Below are 23,482 nucleotides of genomic sequence, written 5' to 3'. Positions count from 1 at the left end.
ACTGTCTTAATCATGCTTAAACACAGTTCAGTTGTGTTAGATATATTCATATTTTTGTGCAACAGATCTCTAGAGCTTTTTCATCTTGCAATAAGGACACTCTAAACTTTAATTTCCTCTCCTCATTCCCCATGGTATCCACATTGCTACTTTCTGTTCCTATGATTTTTTTTACTACTTTAGATATTTCATATGAGTGGACTCACTCAGTATTTGTCTTTTTGTGTCTGGCTTATTTCATTTTGCATGTCCTCAAGGTTCATCCATATTGTAGGATGTGACAAGGTTTCCTCCTTTTTAAAGGCTATATAATATTCCCTTGGATGTATGCACCAGATTTTCATGATCCTGATATGAGTTGTAATGCCATCCAGTCCATTAGTCGGTGGCCACTATAGAAGTGGTTGATTCAGGAACTTCCCTGGCAGTCCAGTGGTTAACGCTCCCTGCTTCCACTGCAGGGGACACACGTTTGATCCCTGTTGAAGGAACTATGATCCCACATATCACATGGTGTGGCCACACACAAAAAGTGGTTGATGTAGTTTTTAAACTAACTGTAACCAAATATGATGAAGTAAATGGTTGGCACAAGGGCCAGCAAATAGTGGTTTCATTTTATTGGTTTGGCCAAAAAGTTCGTTCGGGTAAGGTGTGCTGGAAAAACCTGAACGAACTTTTTGGCCAACTACACCCTGGGCCTTGTTAATCTGCCCTTTGAGCCATTCTCTATTCCCTAAACTTCTCTTATCTATTTGGTCACCTCTCTTTTATCCCCCAGAGAAGGCAATGGCACCCCACTCCAGTACTCTTGCCTGGAAAATCCCATGGATGGAGGAGCCTGGTAGGCTGCAGTCCATGGGGTCGCTGAGGGTCGGACATGACTGAGCGACTTCACTTTCACTTTTCACTTTCATGCATTGGAGAAGGAAATGGCAATCCACTCCAGTGTTCTTGCCTGGAGAATCCCAGGGACGGGGGCGCCTGGTGGGCTGCTGGTGGCACAGAGTTGGACACGACTGAAGTGACTTAGCAGCTTAGCAGCTTTTATTCCCACCCAGCTGTCCCTGCTGCCCACTGGTCTTGCTGGCTCTGGATAGAGGTGCTTACATGTTTCAGAAAACTTGCTTACATCTTCCCTGTGTTGCCGTTTATCTGAAGCACTACTCCTTCCTTTTACTACATGTCCCTAGTCTGAATTCTCTGCAGCATGGCCACAGACTTTTTCTTGGCTCTGAGTATAAGATAGGTTCTATAGTCATTGAAGCATTGGGAGGGTGTGTTGGGGGTGGAGGTGGTGAGATTTTCATCTCTGGTGGCAAGAACTTTTAAAATAAACTTTCTTTTTTCCCTCCCCTGGGAAATCCCTTTATTCAAGCAAACTTGTTATAATTCAGATTTTTCTTGATTCCCTACGGAGCTTCACAAAATTCAGAAGTCTGTCCCTGCAGGGAATTTCACTTATAATGGCCTTCATTCCAAAGATCTAATTCTGTTCTCTTTCAGTGTGCACATGGAGAGTGATGGAAGTGCACAAAGAAAGCCAGTAACCCCTGAAGAACTTGAGTTTCAATATCATCTGTATCACTCAGGATGATGGAGGCTATTCTGTAGACATGAAAGGGTTGGCAGGGGACTGAAGAAGAGACAATGAGAGATATTAGGCAAGAGTTTAAAAAGGGGAAAGGAAGGTGCCTTTTTTGTACTAAAGCTACTGTTTCTTTTCTTTGTTCTCCCTGGATTGCTGTAACTTTTCATGCCTCCATGTTATTATATGTAGTTTTTCGAACAACAGAATATGCTGAATCCACTTGTACAAAATTGAATTGACATGTAGATTTTGAAGAGGAGGCTTTATGATTCCCTTCTATCCAGTTGTGGTTAGTTTATCTGAAACTTGCAAAGAAAATTGAAAGAAAAATAGAAAATAGCTTTTTTTCAGGCACATAGAGAGCTGAAGACTACCAGGGAGGCAAAGTTTTGAGGCTTGGGGCAGGTGGTATAATGCTGACGGATGAGAGAGAGGTAAGCTTTGCTTTCTTTGTTAAAGAGAATGGCCACAAAGAACACTGATTCTAAGTTCCTAAAGTCCAAGATGGGTGCAGGGATTGTGGAAAGGCATCAAATTCTTTCAATTCTTTACATTGAGTTCAAGTTTTTCTGGACAGAAAGAGTTACCTCTTAGAACTTGCAAATGAGTTTTTTAGAGCAAGTTTTTATGAGTAATACTGGGCAGTAGAAGGTGTGCTGGAAGATACAGGTCATTACACATAGGTCTGACTTCAAGAAGAATCCAAAGATGGGCTCCACAAACTGCAAGGAGGGGACCTGATGTTGCTTTCAGTTCAGTTCAGTTCAGTCACTCAGTCCTGTCTGAGTCTTTGCCACCCCATGAACTGCAGCATGCCAGGCCTCCCTGTCTATCACCAACTCCCGGAGTTCACCCAAACTCATGTGCATCGAGTTGGTGATGCCTTCCAGCAATCTCATCCTCTGTCATCCCCTTCTCTTCCTGCCCCCAATCCCTCCCAGCATCAGAGTCTTTTCCAATGAGTCAACTCTTTGCATGAGGTGGCCAAAGTACTGGAGTTTCAGCTTCAGCATCAGTCCTTCCAATGAACACCCAGGACTGGTCTCCTTTAGGATGGACTGGTTGGATCTCCTTGCAGGCCAAGGGACTCTCAAGAGTCTTCTCCAGCACCACAGTTCAAAAGCATCAATTCTTCAGTGCTCAGCTTTCTTCACAGTCCAACTCTCACATCCATACATGACCACTGGAAAAACCATAGCCTTGACTAGATGGACCTTTGTTGGCAAAGTAATATCTCTGCTTTTTAATATGTTATCTAGGTTGGTCATAACTTTCCTTCCAAGGATGCTGCTGTAGGAAAGCATTATTAAACAGTTTTTTTCTTAGTTCTTAGATGAGGAAGTGGTGTTTTTGGATACCATGACTCAAAACAAATTATGTCAAGGGATTCTAATTTCCTTTCTCTCTTTTTTTTTTTAAAATAAAGTTGCTTCTTTTAAAAAACAAATTCGTTCTTGACTGTGCTGGGTCTTTGTTGCTGCCTGCCAGCTTTCCCTAGTTGTCCTCCAGTTGCGGTGCTCAGGCTTCTCACCGTGGTGGCCTCTCCTACTGTGGAGCTTGGGCTCTAGGGCACATGGGCTCAGTAGCTGTGGCTCGCGGGCTTAGTTGCCCTGCAGCATGTGGAATCTTTCTGGGCCAGGAATTGAACCTGTGTCCCCTGCATTGGCAGGTGGATTCTCAACCACTGGATGACCAGGGAAGTCCTCTTATTTCCTTTTAAACAGAGTTACCAACTTGGTAAGGTTTCTTATGATACCTTTGTGGACAAGTTAGGGGAAATATGGGTGAGGGTAGTGGCTTTCAAGCTTGTTTTGACTATGACCTCAGTAAGAATTATATTTTACACTATTGTTCAGGATGTACAATTGAAATAAGTTTTATGAAACAATACTTACTTACACTTACCATAAATGATGCACTCTGAATTTTTTTGTTATATTTCATTTTTCTTAAGAACTAGTCATAGGCCATCATATTGATTTCCTGATCTACTATGAATTATACCCTATAGGTGATAGTTCAAACAGATGGGTTCACAATCTAAGAGATAACTAGTCAAGTGGTGCCACAATTTCCTTGGTCTATCTATCCATAAATTTCATCATGGATGAAGACACAGAAATCAGATCTATAGGTGACACAAGGCTAGGAAGGGTAGTGAAGATACTGGATGGTAGCAGAAAACAAAGATGAGGACTGAATCTAATGAGCTGGAATTGAATACAAACTAACATATGATCCTGTATTATGATGCATGTGTAGTAAAAGTAAGTATTATTTCCTGAAATTTTTATTTCAATTTATATCCTGAACAATAGTGTAAAATATAATTATCAGTGAGGGTTATAGTCAAAACAAGCAAATAATCAAGTCTGTAAGTACAGGGTGAGGAGATGGGGATGAGAGACATGTGAATTTTTAGTCCTCTATAATCATGTGTTTGCATGCATGCTCAGTCATGCCCAACTCTTTGCAACCCCAAGGACTGTAGCCCACCCACCAGGCTCCTCTGTCCATGGAATTTTCCAGGCAAGAATAGTGAAGTGGGTTGCCATTTCTTTCTCCAGGGTACTTCCCCAACTCAGGGATCAAACCCACGTCTCCTAAGTCTTCTGCATTGGCAGGTAGATTCTTTACCATTGTGCCATCTGGGAAGTCCCTCTATAATCACAACGTATGTCAAAAGTGACCAAAAATCCAACACATCTTTGACTGGTTTCTTAACCTGTGCTTTTTATTTCCCTAACATTTTTCAAAAGTGACTTGGGGGTCTCCATACAAAGTCCTACTGTATGGGAGTGAGTTTGAATAGAGAAGGTTCTAGGATACTACTTGTTTGAATCTGCTGTTGGCACCAGTTTTATAAATGGGGACTTCTTTTGTTTGAAGTAACTGCTCTTTGGCAAAACCTTTTGAAAACCCCCAGGCAAAATGAACAGAAACAGAGAGTAGAGAAAAAGGGTTGTGACAGTCACCATTTTACCTCGGACTGAGTCAGAACACATCTGGATTATTTTATTCATTTCTGGAAGCCTCACTTGCAAAGAGATATAGATAAATGAGAACACATTCAGAGAAGAGTGAGGAGAATGCTGAAGGAAACAATACCGTGGCAAGTGAAGTGTTGTTCAATGAACCAGGGATGTGACTTAGGAGGTCTGAGAGAGTTGATCACATGCACCGAGAAGGCTGTCAGGTGGAAAAAGTGGTTTGATATAGTAGTTTGGTGAAAAGAACGTGAACTTTGGAATCAGGTCGACCAGGTTCAAATTTTAACTCTGCCACTGATCAGTTGTATGACCTTCACTACGTTTCTCAACTCCTCTGAACCTTGCTTTTCATGTTGATTAAAAATAGAGGAACATAATACTTCTCGTGAAAAATTGCCATGAGGATTAAAGAAGATAATATATATGAAAGCACTAAGCATAGTACTTGGTTCAAAAATATATTTATTTCCTAGAAGACAGATTAAATTCATACCACAAGGCCTAAAGAGTTGCAGTAAAGGCTAGATGGTGAAAATTAAAGGAAGATTAAAAAGTTAATGTTAAAGGGATCCCAGAAGAGGTTTCCATCAGTCAGAGACATTCGATGGAGAAAGAGTTTCCTATCCCAAGAGGCATTTGAGGAGAGGCTGGCTTAATATTCTATTAATAATCTCACAATAATCTCACTATTACTGAATTGTGAGAATATTCTGGAGGGAATGACTGGGGAGAGGAGGAGAATTCCCAGTAGATTAGCTCAATAGATTGAATGCGTGGGATCAAGGTTGTTTCCTCCAAAGAACCAGATACTGTTCTTCTTTCATAACCAAGGACCATGAACCTCCTTCCACTTGTTAGGCCCATTAGACAAGTGCATGCTTTGGGGAACCACTCTGTAGTATGAAGATGATCCAACAAGCATACAGAGAGGACTGGTTACGTCCTGGATACTCAAACACCTCAAAGTGTGCACATCATGGACAGTGGGTAAACAGGATTATCTGCCTACAAGAGGCCTACATTGCCTGTGTATCTTCTCTTGGGTTGGTTTGGGGGAGAGCATTAGGCTGGATCCAAGGAGCAAATCAACTCTCAAATTTGTTATCGCACCAAGAGACTTGGTCTAACTCCCAATTCCGTTCTAGTCGGGCACGAGATGGAAGTGAGTTACCAGAGCTAGATGATTCAGCAGCAGCAATGGAAATAAAGAGCCTGATCTCTTCATAATCAACTCATCTCCTGAAGTGAAAGGCCTGGTTGTTTATAGCAGTGCTTACAATGGGCAGTTATGCTTCAGAGTTTATACTGAGAGTTCAGTTTCGCATTTCAGTAAATCAGAAAAAGGATATTGATTTTGAACAAATGGCTGATTTTATTGTCAAAGCAAATTTCATTTCTTGAGATGATTAGATTTTATTAAACTATTGCCTAAAGTGCCACTAAATAAACAGCATCTTCCTCAACCAAATGACATTTGTCACCCACTAAATACAATGATATCTAGTCATCTCCAGTTGTCACTGAAAATGTAGAAGTGGGGAAACTTCACATGGGAGTCAGAAGGCTTGTGCTCAGATCTTGGCTGTATCACTTAATGACTCTGTGCTCATATACAATACGTCATCCTTCTGACTACTAGTTTTCTTCTCTATAGATGGGGGATAATTACACTTACCTCCTAAGGCTGGTGGAGACAAAATGGAACAGTGTGAATAAGATGCTTAGCATAGTTCCTGGCACATAGTAAGTTCTCAATAAGTGGTAGCAGGTATTATTAGAATTATTAGAGGGAGGACATTCATTATCTTCTGAGGACTGATTCTTTCTAGGGGTTCAGGTTTGTCTCAGAGAAGTACAGAATACCAACGCATCACCTCAGATTCCAGAGGTACTCTGCTAGCATGAATGGGACTTCCCTTGTTGGGGACCTTTTTCTTTTTTGCGGGATCTTAGTTCACCAACCAGGGATTGAAACTGGGCTCCAGGCAGTGAAAGCATGGATCTTAACCACTGGACTTCCAGGGTTAAGTCCCAGGACCTTTTGGTTTTGAAATATAGGAAAAGTAACAAGGAACTTTGCATTTGGGTTATATTTCTGTAGAGAAACATTCAAGATATTGTAAAGGATCTTCAGCAAACAGCTGATCCATCTTCCTGAATCCAGAGAGGTATGTATTCCAAGTGTTCATAGATGATTGCTATCCAACATTTGCCTTAAAAGTTTCAAAAGGTGGTAATTCTATAAAGTCTTTCGATAATGTACGATGCTGCCACATAGTCTTAGAATCAGTAAGCTCTTCATGAGGTCTGATTCAAATCTTCATGCTGCAGTCAGGCCTCTCTTTTCTCTCCTGCCTGTGCCTGTCAGCAGAATCTGTGTGCTTTCATTTAGACATCTGTCTCCACCCTCACCCATCAATATATTTTGATTTACTGAAATATAAAACTGAGAACTGTGTAAGCTCAGCTGGATCACTGTAAGTACCACTATAAACAACTGGGGCTTTCCTCTTGGAAGGTGTTATGAAGCTCCCTACTCAGCTTTCTTCCCTTAGCTCAACACAGCCCATGTGCTTAAGTAAAGTCACGCTAAACCTAAGCCCCCGATCTGCCACCACTGTCAAAACAGACAGGGGAGGCTCTGGCCACAAAGGATGAGCCGTGCCACATGCTGGCTTCCTCCTGGTCGACACTCTGACCCAGAGGATTTCCTTCAGTGTCTTCCAGCTTTTGTCTACCTGTACCGCACCTGGGTTCTTACTCGCACGCACCTGGGAGCTGGTTTGTTTCAATGCCAAATCCTCCTCTTACGAGCCCAACATCTCAAAAGAGTGATCTATTTTCACTTTCTTCATTTCCTCACCTCCCACTCTAACACTGCCATCCAACTCCAATTAATTAGCACTCTACCAAAGGCACTCTTATCAGAGTCACAAATGCTGTCAAACCAAATGGCTTCTTAAAAAAAAAAAACTACCTAATTTTAGTGACCTATAAGCAGAATTTGATATTAATCGTTCCCCTCTTTTTGAAAAGCTCACTTCCCTGGGTTTTTTGACCACACACATTCCTTGTTTTCCTCTTACTTGTCATGTCTCTTTATCTCAGTTTCCTTTTTGTGGGTTCCTATTCCTTAGCCTTTTCTTGAATATTGATATGGCTGGAATTTGGTCTGAAGCCTTCTCTCTCTCTCTCTTTTTTTATCCTTACATCCCCTCCCTGGAAGATCTCACTCAATCCTTTATTTGCTCTTACTATGTGATTAAGCTGATAATCCCGCCAGGTGGCGCTAGTGGTAAAGAACCCACCTGCCAATGCAGGAGACATAAGAGACACGGGTTCGATCCCTGGTCTGGGACGATCCCCTGGAAGAGGAAATGGCAACCCACTCCAGTATTCTTGCCTGGAGAATCCCATGAACAGAGTAGCCTGGCGGGCTGTGGTCCATGGGGTCGCAAAGAGTCGGACATGACTCAAGTGACTTAGTGTGCACATTCACACACACATACACATATAAAAAATATATATATATATAATGTGTGTGTTTGTGTGTATGCTGCTGCTGCTAAGTCGCTTCAGTCATGTCCGACTTTGTGCAACCCATAGACGGCAGCCCACCAGGCTTCCCCATCCCTGGGATTCTCCAGGCAAGAACACTGGAGTGGGTTGCCATTTCCTTTTCCAATGCGTGAAAGTGAAGTCACTCAATCCTGTCTGACTCTTAGCGACCCCATGGACTGCAGCCTACCAAGCTCCTCCCTCCATGGGATTTTCCAGGCAAGAGTACTGGGTGGGGTGCCACTCCAGTGGGTGCCATTGCCTTCTCTGGTGTGTGTGTATGTATGTATGTGTGTGTGTGTGTGTATATATATATATATAAATATTTATATATATATATAAATATAAAATATATATATATATATATATATATAATAAGGCCTTACTGTATAGCAAAGGGAACTCTACTCAAAACCCAGTAATGACCTATAGTGGGAAAAGAATTTTAAAGAGTGGACATATGTATATGTATAACTGATTCATTCTGCTGTACACCTGAAATTAGCACAACATTGTAAATCAACTATATTCCAATAAAAGTTTTAGAAAAGAATTTTCATGTTTAAGACTATCTTAAAAATACATTTTCTTGCTTAATGCTCTCATTGGCTCCCCATTGTCCACTGGATAAAACTGAAACGCGATCGTGCTTATATGGTCATTTACCACATTATTCCCACTTACCCTCTAGCCTCATCTCTCACTACTCCTTCAAGCTTATTGCATCATAGTATCTCTTTGGTATTGGTATGTATGTTAACTGTGCCTGCTGAGCACTTACCATGCTTGTCTAAAGAACTTTACATACAGTTCTTTACAGTTGGATACATAGCTTGGCAACAGAGAGCAGATTATACAGTACATGTAGTGATGTTAAATTTCAGGAAGGGAATGAGACCAAGAAGAGGTAAGGTGTAAGGAGAGTGGAAAAGGGGATTTGGACCAGCAGTGGAAATTCCAGACGGAAGAACTGGGACCCTGAAAAGCAGGCCCCTAATAAAAATGGAAGGTTATACTGTGGACACTTAAGGAGAAATCAGTCTGGCCTCACTGTCTTGCGCCAGCCTAAGAAGAAAGATGCTAGTTACTCTTTAGGGTGTTTGAAGGACACCACAGGAAGTGATGGACAGCAGTGGAGATAGCAGCTAAATAATTTGGACATGAAGCCTGATTTCTTTTTTTGACCACCATGCAGCATACAGGATCTTAGTTTCCTGAGCAGGGATCAAACCTGTGTTCCCTGCATTGGAAACATGAAGCCATAACCACTGGACTACCAGGGAAGTCCCATGAAGCCTGATTTCTCTCCTAGGCTGTCCTGTTGGTTTGTAGCATCTACCCCCTCCTACCCCACTCAACTCTCCATCTCCCACACCCCCCAAAAAACCCAACTGTTTTTCTCATGCTGAGGTTATGTAAGGAAAAGGGAAGGGAGGAGTCAGGGGTGCCTTTCAGGGAAATCGAGACTTGGGGTGAAGTGCCATAGAAAAACTGTAAGTCTGTCTCCTGGTTACCAGGTTCCTGTTCAGTGGGCTACAGTCTGAAAGGGGTGAGGTAGCTTTTACGGAGGCAATTATGGCTTGTGAACTGTTATGTGGAAAAGAACCTTTCTCGTGGTGATGGCAATCCTGTGCTTGCTCTATGTAGACAAAGAACTCTCTTTTCAGCATAAGTTTGCCACACAGAAACAGATAGATTGTCTACAGCTGACTGATTGCAATACTAAGTGTTATATTTTAAGTAAAAAATATCCCACAAGTGAATCATATACGTGCACCTTCTCTCTTTCATCCCTTTCCTCCATATAAACACATTCACACCCTTCCTCATGGCCATAAATACTGCTCCCCTTGCTTGCCTCCTGCAGGATTTTGCATCATGGAAAGTTAGGTTGCTCCAGGATAGCCTGATCCACTTGTATCTCAAAGATAGTCCATTCCTTTTGTCACTTTCCAGGCCTTCCAATTCTTATTTTATTTTTTGTAGTTGACTCTGAGTATTTTCTGAGTTACTGGGGTGAGGCAGGGGTACCCTAACTATGGAGACTATGGCTGGTTGCCTACCAAACAGCAGTCCTTCATTCCTTGCTAACAGAACCCTGATTTGGGTTCTAGAATTAGGTAGCGATATGCTCAGGGAGGCTGCCCCAGTTCCGAATCCATTTTGGAAACCTGTTTCCCCTCTGCCAGTGATTTAATTCTGGTCAATGTGACACAATGTGATCTGCTGGCATTTTTGCCTACTTCTGCTCATCTCACGATGTGAGTTAATGAAACCTTCTTGTTGAAATCACTTTGTCTGATCACTTATAGTCAAAACCATTCTTTCTGATACACCAATTCTAAAACTCTAAACTTCTATTTTAATCCATTTGAGAAGATAAGTAATCTACTTCATCAGAGTCATAGATTCATGGAAGTTAGTTTGAAAGTCCCTTTGATGACTGTCTAGTCTATTTCCCTCATTTAACACACCAACCTCTTGTCTCTGCAAACTAAGACAGTTGTTCACAAGGTGCAGGGACTGTGCTATATGCTCTGTAATCTCTACCTGTCTAATCCTGATTTTCTAGAATTCTTGTAAAATCAGAATTTTGGACTCAGATGGGAACTACACTGAATTTCCCTTTTATTCTCATTGGCAAAAAAGCTTTCCTAAATAAATGTAAAATAGATCTCAGAGGGAATGTTGCTTTTACTTAAAAAAGAAAAATAATGCCCTAGAAATAGCTATTTACATACACATGAATAAGAAGTCATGTTCATATATTCATTAAAAAAGATTTCTAAAGACTTTAGTAATCAGTGCTTTTCCAAATGGGAGTTACTGTATTATTCAAAAAGAATAAAATTAGATATCTTGGAAAATAATTCAATAAATGAAATTGGTCTTACCCTCTAGTTGATTCAAACTTGGACTTTACTTTTCACGCCAGCATTCCGCCTAGCATTACTCCCATCCTAGTTTTCCCTTTTCTCTCATTTGGAGTTTTTCAGAGGAGGAAGAAAGTCACTTACATCAAGAGAAACTTCTGCTATCTGGTGTTATAACGGATACGCCAGGCTTCCTTTCTACCTAATTTCTGTATGAGAAAATTGTTATCCATTTCCATGATGCCAAATGGTGATAGCGCTTGAAAACCAGTGGTGCCTACCTGAGTGATGTCCATTCCTGAGTCACAGCTCAGTGGCTGTGTGGAAGTCAGACCGTTTGAGCCAATGACGGTCGTGATCACAGCATTCTCATCAATTCTCCGAATCATGGTCCCATCCACAAAGTAAATGAATCCGTGCCTATCAACTGTGATGCCTGTTGGGGAAGAGCAAACGGGCATTAGTAGTCCAAAGGGCCACATTTGCACCAAGATCAGTATGTTCAAAGAAGCCATCGAAATGAAAAGGCATTTTAAAGACATATGGGTTCAATTTTGCTCAGCACACACAGGACAGTAATGGGAGAGGTTTGTGTGGACACACATCCGCTTCTTCGTGTATCGAGAAGAAAGGACAAAGTGTAACACGTGCAGATCAAGCCAGGTCTCATCATTTCATTGTCCGGGTTTACATTGCCACTCACTCTCCTGACACTTGCTCAGCCCCACAAACAGAAAAAAGAAATTCCTCTTTAAGACAGATGGGAAAAAACAGGGGAGGCAGTGTAGGTTACACTGCTTTCAGAGTGCAGATGCATAGGCCACTGCTTATTTTCATAGCTGCGTTAGAAATAACTGACTTGGAAAGCACTAAAATTATTTTCATCAATTCACAGTCAGTTAGTGGAGTCTGTAATAATTCTGATAAACTGGGCTGAGTTTTTTCTTTTTTTCTGTATTATCTGTTAAGAGGGGGCTGGAGAGCAAAATTATGGTGTCACAAAAGGAATGGTTAAGCTTCTAGAAAACATAAAAGTCAATAAAATTCTCACAGTAGTTTTACACACTGTGTTAATTAAAGTCTGGTTTCTTGGAAACTATATAAAGGCAGTTAGAAGGCTTGGGTTCTAATACTGAATGCACCACTTAACAACTGTTGTGTGACTTTGAGTCATTCGTCTTGGAAAATTTCAGCCTCCTCTTTGGTAAAATATGGAAAAGATTATCTGCCTGTGAGATTGTGATTTATATAATAAGGAAATTTTGGTCTCTGTTCCCTTTTCTAGCACAGAGCTCCTAAAACTCTTAGAATTTCCCGTAGTGAGAGAGAGAAATGCGACCAGTCTCCGAGGGCTCAGGTCTCTTCGCTTCCATAAACGACAGCTCTCCAGAAAGCGTTTCATAGTACTGATGGTTGCCACAGGGTTGCTCTTATCTGAGCATGTTACTGGAGACCTACCGGAGGGGCTTGAGTCAAAGAAGAAAGCTCAGTGGAAGACTTTGAAGGCCACCTCCTGACCTAGGGGCTAGAGACTGAGTTCACATGCCAATGGTCAATAATTTAATCAACCATGATTATGAAGCCTCCATAAAAAGCCAAATAGCTTAAAAATAGCTGTGCAAAGAAGAGAAGCCAAAAGCAAAGGAGAAAAGGAAAGATATACCCATCTGAATGCAGAGTTCCAAAGAATAGCAAGGAGAGATAAGAAAGCCTTCCTCAGTGATCAGTGGAAAGAAATAGAGGAAAACAACAGAATGGGAAAGACTAGAGATCTCTTCAAGAAAATTAGAGATACAAAGGGAACTTTTCATGCAAAGATGGGCTCAATAAAGGACAGAAATGGTATGGACCTAACAGAAGCAGAAGATATTAAGAAGAGGTGGCAAGAATACACAGAAGAACTGTACAAAAAAGATCTTCACGACCCAGATAATCAGGATGGTGTGATCACTCACCCTGAACCAAACATCCTGGAGTCCAAAGTCAAGTGGGCCTTAGGAAGCATGACTATGAACAAAATTAGTGGAGGTGATGGAATTCCAGTTGAGCTATTTCAAATCCTAAAAGATGATGCTGTGCAAGTGTGGCACTCAATATGCCAGCAAATTTGGAAAACTCAGCAGTGGGCACGGGACGGGAAAAGGTCAGTTTTCATTCCAATCCCAAAGAAAGGCAAGGCCAATGAATGCCCAAACTACCACACAATTGCACTCATCTCACATGCTAGTAAAGTAATGCTCAAAATTCTCCAAGCCAGGTTTCAGCAATATGTGAACCGTGAACTTCCTGATGTTCAAGCTGGTTTTAGAAAAGGCAGAGGAACCAGAGATCAAATTGCCAACATCCGCTGGATCATGGAAAAAGCAAGAGAGTTCCAGAAAAACATCTATTTCTGCTTTATTGACTATGCCAAAGCCTTTGACTGTGTGGATCACAATAAACTGTGGACAATTCTGAAAGAGATGAGAGTACCAGACCACCTGACCTGCCTCTTGAGAAATCTGTATGCAGGTCAGGAAGCAACAGTTAGAACTGGACATGGAACAACAGACTGGTTCCAAATCAGGAAAGGAGTACGTCAAGACTGTATATTGTCAGCCTGCTTATTTACCTTATATGCAGAGTACATCATGAGAAACTCTGGGCTGGATGAAGCACAACCTGGAATCAAGATTTCCGGGAGAAATATCAATAACCTCAGATATGCAGATGACACCACCCTTATGGCAGAAAGTGAAGAAGAACTAAAGCGCCTCTTGATGAAAGTGAAAGAGGAGAGTGAAAAAGTTGGCTTAAAGCTCAAGATTCAGAAAACAAAGGTCATGGCTTCCAGTCCCATCACTTCATGGCAGAAAGATGGGAAAACAGTGGCTGACTTTATTTTTGGGGGCTCCAAAATCCCGGCAGATGGTGGCTTCAGTCATGAAATAAAAAGACGCTTACTCCTTGGAAGGAAAGTTATGGCCAACCTAGATAGCATATTAAAAAGCAGAGATATTACTTTGCCAACAAAAGTCCATCTAGTCAAGGCTATGGTTTTTCCAGTAGTCATGTATGAATGTGAGAGTTGGACTATAAAGAAACCTGAGCACCGAAGAATTGATGCTTTTGAACTGTGGTGTTGGAGAAGACTTTTAAGAGTCCCTTGGACTGCAAGGAGATCCAACCAGTCCATCCTAAAGGAGATCAGTCCTGAATACTCATTGGAAGGACTGATGTTGAAGCTGAAACTCCAATACTTTGGCCACCTGATGTGAAGAGCTGACTCATTGGAAAAGACCCTGATGCTGCGAAGGATTGAGGGCAGGAGGAGAAGGGGACGACAGAGGATAAGATGGCTGGATGGCGTCACCGACTCAATGGACATGAGTTTGAGTAAACTCTGGGAGTTGGTGATGGACAGGGAAGCCTGGAGTGCTGCAGTCCATGGGGTCGCAAAGAGTCGGACATGACTGAGTGAATGAACTGAACTGAACTGATTATGAAGCCTCCATAAAAACCCAAAAGGACATGGTTTGGAGAGTTTCCAGGTTGGTGAACATGGAGATGTGGGGAGAACAGCACACCTAGAGAGGGCATGGACGCCTCCTCGCTCTTTCCTCATACCTTGTCTTATGCATCTCTGGCTGTTCCTGAGTTGTATCTTTTTATACTGAACAAGTGATCTAGTGAATAAAATGTTTCTCTGAGTTCTGTTACCTGCTCTAGCAAATTAATGGAACCCCAAAAGGGAGGTGTTGGACCCTCCTATCCACAGCAATTCTGTCAGAAACACAGGTGACAACCTGGACTTTTGACTGGCCTCTGAAGTGGTGGGGAAGCAGCCTTGCAGGACCGACACCCTAAGCTGTAGGATCTGATGCTATTTGCTGGTAGATCATGTCAGAATTGAGTGAAATTGTTGTACACCCAACTGGTGTAGAATTGCTTGGTGGTGGTGGTGGCAGTTCTTGCCATGCTGGAAATTGGTCTCAAAACACCTTTTACTGCCTTCCTTGGCTAAAGTGATCAGCTGTCCTGGTTTGCTTGGGACTGAGGCAGGGTTCGGGCTTCCCAGGTGGAGTTAGTGGTAAAGAACTCACCTGCGAATGCAGGAGAAATAAGAGATGCCGGTTCGATACCTGGGTTGGGAAGATGCCCTGGAGGAGGGCACTGTAACCCACTTGAGTATTCTTGCCTGGAGAATACCCATGGACAGAGAAGACTGGCAAGCTACAGTCCATGGCATCGCAAAGAGCCGGATGTGACTGAAGTGACTGAGCAGGTATGCACACATGAGGCAAAGTGAGACAATCCTGGACACACTGGCATGAGTTGGCTATTCTACACCTAGGCTGTTACCAATATCTAATAACGTAATGCATTTAAGGAGAGTCAGTCATGATAAAGAACATATTGTTCAACTCCTGTTTCCCTTGCTACTTTGAAAATAAGCACATGATATTACTTTAAAACTAGTCTACAATTTAGTCTTTGTCTGCCTTTTCCCATCTCTCCTTTATTCAGACCCTGTGAAACTCAGACTGTATGTTAAAGTTAGGAAGATCTGTGATAACAAGCATATCCCTTCAGTGCTCATGCGTGCGTATGCACACACACACACACACACACACACTCACACTCACACACTCACAATAACTTTCCTGGCAAAGAGTGAACTCATCTAAAGACAGTTTATTGCTAACTGCTAAGTCACTTCAGTCATGTCCGACTCTGTGCGACCCCATAGACGGCAGCCCACCAGGCTCCCCCATCCCTGGGATTCTCCAGGCAAGAACACTGGAGTGGGTTGTCATTTCCTTCTCCAATGCATGAAAGTGAAAAGTGAAAGTGAAGTCGCTCAGTCGTGTCCAGCTCTTAGCGACCCCATGGACTGCAGCCTACCAGGCTCCTCCGTCCATGGGATTTTCCAGGCAAGAGTACTGGAGTGGGGTGCCATTGCCTTCTCCAAGACAGTTTATAAACCCAGCTTAATAAACTGCTTTTAGATGAGCTAATTCTTTGGCAGGAGGTTAATATTAAGGCTTGACTTTATGATGTATTTTGATTAATCCTGATGTTCTTCATGAAGTATTAATCCTTAAGATCTACAGAAGTTACAGATTCATTTTAAGTTTCCCTGAATGCCTCTAAAGTCATCTACGTTTTGGTGAGTTCACCAAGGAAATCAGCACATCCAGACAAGGGGAATTCCATGTCAATAAGTCCCTTTATTATTTTTGGAGGCATAAAGACCTTGACAGACCGTAGTTCCCTTATGGGCTTCCCTGGGGGCTCAGATGGTAAAGAATCTGCCTGCAATGCGGGAGACCTGGGTTCCATCCCTGGGTCGGGAAGATCCCCTGGAGAAGGGAATGGCTACCCATTCCAGTATTCTTGCCTGGAGAATTCCATGGACAGAAGAGCCTGGTGGGCTACAGTCCATGGGGTCACAAAGAGTTCGACACAACTCAGTGACTAACATTTTCACTTTCAACAAAGACCTTTAAGGAGGTTTTTTTTTTTTTTTTTTTTTTAATAAACCACTTTTAAGACTGGGGCAGGTCAAAGGTACATGAACATTTCTTTCATCTCCAGAATATCTGGACTGAAGATAAACCAAGGAGTATCTTTGCTTTTTATTTTTGTGTTTTATCAAAATCAATTTCTTGAATGCTTGCTCTGGTGTGTGGCAGGACTGTGATTTGGGATCACCTTCTATGGCTTCTGTATACAACATCACTGAATGTGAACTTGGAAATTTGGCTGTCATAAAAGGATGGACTGAGAAATCAAGAATCAAGTCTGGAGAGAGAAAGGCTAAGAGTAGATATGCTTCAAGTCTATGAAATCACATCAAACACTGTGCAAGTTCTATAAGAATCAAAGGACAAAGAACCCATGTACATGGACAGTAAGACTCAGTGTCGCTCTAACTGGGAGGTGATAAACTTGGAGAATCAAATCCCTGAAAATTGAAACAGATTCCCACAAGGTATAGAGAAATAAGTGTATTCCTACAGAAACTAGCAATACAGGAACTTACGTCTTGATGCTGACATCAGGGAGGATAATTCTGTTTCCTGACTACTACACTCTTTATCCCCATCAGAGGGTGGAGTTTGTCCTGCTCTGGGGAGGATAATCTTGGACTTACATTGTTTTCCCGCTTTTAATTTTTGTGAACTTCTAAACACTGAACTGCTCTCTCTCTGTACATCTCAGCTGAACTCCACAGATGAGGCTTATTAAATTCTTACTGTTGGCCTCCAGGGCTTATTTGGCTGATGGTTTGTAGGATATTCTCCTTTCATATATTTGTGTGGTAATTTCTTTTATCACTGTCCAAATTCCAAAATACTCCTTTTTTTGAGGTTCTTTAATTAAATTTAATTGGGTTATACTGACATTTGGAGTTGAAAAAGAAATAGTAGAAAGAGTTTTGAGGGACTGTGTGATAGTTTTTTTTAAGGCATCTAGGCATATTTTATATGTGCATATTTTCATTTCCTCTCATTTTCCTACACCAACCCACCCCCACACACAAATTCCCCAAACAATTAGTTTTACAAACTCTTCACTGGCAAAGTTTAAGGGGTTTTTAATTTTCACTGAGGTTAAAAACCAAATGAAATCACAGGCAAGAAAAAAGAGAATTATTTCTGCCATTACTTGGTGGGAGGGTGGGGGGAGGGGTCATCTCACATAATGAGTATTCTTATAGCCCAGGGATGCTGATGATGCAGTATGATCTACTACTGTTTGTTAGAGTGAGTGGGAGGCGGTGGCTCATGCCCAGTATATCTTAAGTTTTATTCTTTGGAGATGGGGATGTGAGTGATTTCAGATCACATAAAGCCATCTGGGGCCAGCAAGATCTTGCAGATTCAATATGACTTTCAGATTTTGATATAGTTATACCCAGCTTTCCAAAATTTGTTACCCAATGTTGCAGGCATAATTTGTTCCAAGGGTCATGTCCCTTGCTGTGCTTACTTGACAGGGTTTTCATTAGCACTTAAAACACAATGGAAGGCACAGTCTTTGAATGAGAACGGATTTGAACGGGCACTGAGAAAATCACTTCCAGGGTTTAAAATGTTAACCAGGATTCATTTTTAGAGCAAGCAAAAACGTAGAGATCTGTGCTATTACCACAAGGTTCGGCGGTGATGCGGGGTGGGTGGGGGTGGAGGTGGGAAGAACAAGACAAGACAGCTGAGTCCCCACCCCACCCCATCCCCACCAAGGAAAGCACTGCACTCAGGCGCCCAGACAGCATGTTTAGCTTGGAGCACATTTTTACATTTGTAAGAAAATAAATAAATCCTTGTAAATTAGTGCATATAATGAAAGCACTGACAGACCATAACCTGGAAGTGTGAATGGTGCTGTCTCCATTCATCAGCATTAAGCCCTAACCAGCTCTTTCTATGGAGGAAACTGCTCATAAATAAAGTGCATCTTGTAAAAAAAAAATTATTCACAGTGTCTTATGCAAAGTAGGGGACATTATATCTGAACTGCAGGCTCTTTTCTCTGTGAAGCATAGCTCTATATGAAACAGCTGCAAATTAACGGGCGAAAGTATTTGACTTCTTCTCTTGTCTTATTATCCTCCAATGAATAAATACTATAATTCTTAAGAAGGCAATTGCCTAAAGCTGGGGCAGCCTGGATAGTTACTAATAAATTTATCACCTGTTGGGGAAGAGGCTGCTGCTGATCGATAGTGAAGCAGTAGGGGCAGCCTGATGTGGTATCACTAGGAGTCCAGATGTGGAGGTTAATAGCCTGGAAATAGTAGCTAAAATCCCAAATTAGATAACAGCGAAGATCAGAGTTTTGGGCTGTGCAGAATGCCAATTTCAAATGTTGGCAGAAGGCATCTCTGTATTTAATTTATAAAAATTACAGCTGTTGAGGCCACCTACATTTTTATTATTTCTGTATTAAAAATGAACCTTCTTGCATGATATAAGCTTTGGAAAGTAGTCATAAAATTCTCTCCATCTATAGCCCTAGCAACCAGAAAACTGAAATACTGCTTTTTTTCCCCTGCCACAATCTGCTCTTTAATTTTATGAGACAGAGGTAAATGCTCAAAATAAACTTTCAGCAAATATCTTAAGTGCAAATATGGCATCAGCTAAATCTCCAATACTGAGAGGACCGAATTGTGTAGCTGACATTAACCAGGAGGTTGCAAAGTGCCCTTTAAATCAAAGAGAGATTAAAATATTTTGCTTTGTTTATGTGCATTTCAATTCTCTGAAAATTGGCATCATATGTGTGGTCTATAAGGCAATTCTCAACTAAGCAGAAAAGTCCATTTCCCAATTGATCTAACAACTGTCCACTTATAATTACCTACTGGGATCAGAAAGGGCCAAGTTACTTCTGCACAATAAGCCTATTCAGTTATCTTGCTAGGTAGACACTAAATGGAGCTTCTAGAACTTGGAGAGATTACACATATCTGGATGTTACTAGGGTTGGAAGGAAGCAGAGCTTAATGACTAGCTGAGATGATTTCACTGTGTGGTTAACAATGAGAATGGGAGTTCCTCAAGAAGAGATTCTAATAAACTTACTGTAACATTACATGACTAGAGAACAGTGTGAGGTATTTAATCACATGACTATTTAATAAAAAAATGTTACAGTATGTTCTAAACAGTAAAGGTCAATTTCCAAGGAATTTAAATGCAAATTAAAAATGATAAGCATTCAGACTGATATGTCCTCTCTTTCAAGACTCAGAAGGCACTCAGAGACATCATAAGATAGGTGGGCCAGTTGACCAAGAATTGTGATTGAGGGAAAGACAGGTAAGGTCATTTGTCTTTTTTGAGGCTTCTGATCCTCTCAAAGCTTGAGCCTTCAGGGCAAGGCAGAGTGAATGAAGAGCTCTCTCATCTCCACCACCACTATTTTCCTAAGTTTACTGAGAAAGCTGTTTTTCTCCTCACTTATTAATTTATTCAGGATTTATTTTGCACCTATTACATGTCAGGGCTTCCCTGATGGCTCAGTTGGTAAAGAAACTGCCTGCAATGCAGGAGACCCCGGTTTGATTCCTGGGTCAGGAAGATCCACTGGAGAAGGGATAGGCTACCCACTCCAGTATTCTTGGGCTTCCCTTGTGGCTCAGCTGGTAAAGAATTTGCCTGCAATGTGGGAGACCTGGGTTCAGTCCCTGGGTTGGGAAGATCCCTGGAGAAGGGAAAGGCTACCCACTCCAGTATTCTGGCCTGGAGAATTCCATGGACGGTATAGTCCATGGGGCCGCAAAGAGTCAGACACGACTACTGAGCAACTTTCACTTACTTAATACATGTCAGGAAATAGATGTTCAGAGGTCAAATGACTAACTCCAGGTTGCCTACCGAGAAAATGCTAGATTTAGTCCTTGTTTGTCTGACTTTAATGTCCATTCTTTTCATCACCATCCCAAGAAGCCTAAATGGGGCTATCGATCACTCTACCACAGGGGCAGTGTACAGACTTGTTTCAGAGGATCAAAGAACTCCATGAAATTATCTACAAAATGTTTTGTGTATGAGTATCACCATGAGAAGATGGTCCATGGCTTTTGTTAGATTGTCAGAGTGAACCATGACCCTTCTTTCAAATGCTAAGAATTCTGTTATTTCTGTAGATCCCTTGGACCTCTTTAGGATTATTCTTCAAAGATATTCTGTGGCTTCATTCCTGTAGAGCTGGTGAGTCTCATGAAATTAGTTTCCGTGTGATGGGGACTTTGGTAACTTGACTATTATTTATGATCTACTAAATAAAAAGGAGACCTCAAAAACAAGGGTCACAAACTCATATATCATCAGGGAACAGGTGGGTGACATAAGTTGGTAAGTTAGGTCAGGTGTTAGATTATACAGGTTCTAGGGAAACAAAGGTTAACTAAAGACAGCATGTCCTACCTAAACGCACTCAACATTTATTTATTTTTAAAGAAAGACACAGTGTGGGCCAAATGAATCATATCTTTGAACTGGATTTATTCCCTGAGTTGCCAATTTATGCTGCTTGCTAGAGGACAATCAGGAGGGATATATTGTCAGTGAAGAGGCCGTGAGCAGACAAGATCCATGAGCCTAGAATAAATCTAATAACCAGTACAGCATAGCCATGAGAAGTTATGTACTGATGCAGAGATTTCCCATTTACCCCCAGCCTCCTCTACCCACCCCCCAAACCTCTCCCACTATCAAGGTCCTGCAGCAGACTGGTAAGTCTGTTACAATTCATGAACCCACGTTGACAAATCATTATCACCTAAAAACCACAGTTTACATTAGGGCTCACTCTCACTGTTGGACATAGTCTGAGTTTGGACAAAAGTATAATAGCATGTTTCCACTATTAGAGTATCAGACAGATTGGTTTCAGGGTATAAGGATTATGCTTAATTTTTCTGTGAACCTGAAACTGCTCTAAAACAGTGAATTCTATTTTTAAAAAGTTATGTCTTGGTTTCTAAGTGCTGAGAAAACAAAGATAATCAAATCTAGCTATGACTGTCATCACGGGAAAATGATAAATGGATGGCTAGTGATATAATACTTGCTAAGAATGAACCTTCTTTTGTTCCCACCAAGATCAAAGCTCAGAATTTGTGACAAGTTCATCAAATTTAGTCAAATCAAACCAGAAAACTGTCCAAGCTGAATTTGACTTTCTCTTGCTCTGCCACCCTTGTCTTCTTCATCCTTCCTTCAGAAAACTACCTCTTTATTTTTTTTTAATTTATTTATTTTAATTGGAGGCTAATTACTTGACAATATTGTATTGGTTTTGCAAAACTCCCTCTTTAGTATGACAGAGACAGTGCTATGTATTTGGGTCATCCTATTTATTTTTCTGAGAATAGAACTAGATAATGTTTCCCAGCCTCCTCTGCAGTTACGTGTAGGAAGAAAGAATATATGCTAGTTCTAAACCTGGCCCCCTGTGGTTTTTAGGTGATAAAAACTTCAGCTGAGCTCCTCTATAGAGCACCCCTCCTCCTAGGCTGGTTGGCTGGATACAGAGTGCCCAGTGGAGGACTCCAAGCCTAAGGGATTGATGAGCTTCTGGATGGGAGGAGCCTGGTTCCAGAGTCACTGCTAGGAGTGGGGATTTCTCCAGTCCCACAGGAAATGTTTATTGGACTGTGATGTGAGCAAGAAATAAACTACTGTGTTGTTAAGCTATTGAGATTTCGTGTGTGTGGAATCTATAGTTGTTTGCTTGGTCTCACTATTACATTCACCAACCACCAGCTCAAACCCTGTTCATCTTACAAGGTTTTTATGAGATGTTTCTCTTCCAGGAAGCCTTCTCTGCAAACTCCACTTCTTTCTGGTCTCTGTTTTCTAACCTATGGAAGCATTTTTTTTTTTTTTAAATGTGAATTCTTCAATCACACTCTGTGTAGGCAATAAGCTCCTTGAGGGCAAGAACTAGATTTTATGCTTTAGTTTTATATCTCAACAAATCCAGTAGACCTGGGCACAAATGTTCAGTAAATCTTGCTGAATTATAGACTTAATTGTCACACATTGATAATGAAGCACATCTATTTTGAACCAAATAAAACATGCCATGATATCAATAAGGACCATGGATCAAATCAGTGGCAGATGTGGGACTTCTCTGGTGGTCTAGTGGCTAAGACTCCACATTCTCAATGCAGTGGGCCCAGGTTCAATCCCTGGTCAGGGAACTAGATCCCACGTGCTGCAACTCAGAGTCTGCATGTCGCAACTAAGACCCGGCACAGCCAAATAAATAAATAAATATAATTAATTAATTTATTTTATTTGGAAGCTAACTAGTTTACAATATTGTGGTGGTTTTTGCCATACATTGACATGAGTCAGCCATGGGTGTACATGTGTCTCCCCTGTCCTAACCCCCCTTCCACCTCCCTCCCCATCTCATCCGCGGGTTGTCCCAGTGCACTGGTTTTGAGTGCCCTGCTTCATGCATTGAACTTGGACTGGTGATCTATTTCATATATGGTAATATACATGTTTCAATGCTATTCTCTCAAGTCATCCCACCCTCGCCTTCTCCCCAGAGTCCAAAAGTCTGTTCTTTACATCTGTGTCTTTTTGCTGTCTTGCATATAGGATTGTCATTACCATCTTTCTAAATTTCATATATATGCATTAATATACTGTATTGGTGTTTTTCTTTCTGATTTACTTCACTCTGTATAATAGGCTCCAGTTTCATTCACTTCATTAGAACTGACTCAAATGTATTTTTTTTTTATAGCTGAGTAATATTCCATTGTGTATATGTACCACAACTTTCTTATCCATTCATCTGCCAACGGACATCTAGACTGCTTCCATGTCCTAGATATTGTAAACAGTGCTGCAATGAACATTGGGATATACATGTCTCTTTCAATTCTGGTTTCCTTGGTGTGTATGCCCAGCAGGGGGATTGCTGGGTCATATGGCAGTTCTATTTCCAGTTTT

At 41.4% G+C, this 23,482-nt stretch overlaps 1 protein-coding gene across 1 annotated transcript in view; it reads right to left on the bottom strand.

Annotated features, from left to right (window-relative positions):
* Positions 1 to 23,482, bottom strand: part of LOC102276527 (teneurin-1) — a 413,260-nt gene that overhangs the window by 60,029 nt on the left and 329,749 nt on the right. Inside the window, exon 18 of the mRNA XM_070365791.1 lies at positions 11,294 to 11,448. Within this exon, the coding sequence (XP_070221892.1) occupies positions 11,294 to 11,448 (155 nt within the window). The remainder of the gene's footprint in view (positions 1 to 11,293; positions 11,449 to 23,482) is intronic.

This window comes from Bos mutus, chromosome X (assembly GCF_027580195.1).
Source record: "Bos mutus isolate GX-2022 chromosome X, NWIPB_WYAK_1.1, whole genome shotgun sequence".
NCBI classification, from domain to species: Eukaryota; Metazoa; Chordata; class Mammalia; order Artiodactyla; family Bovidae; genus Bos; species Bos mutus.
Note: the sequence above shows the minus strand (reverse complement) of the source record. Positions and strands in the feature narration are given on the sequence as shown.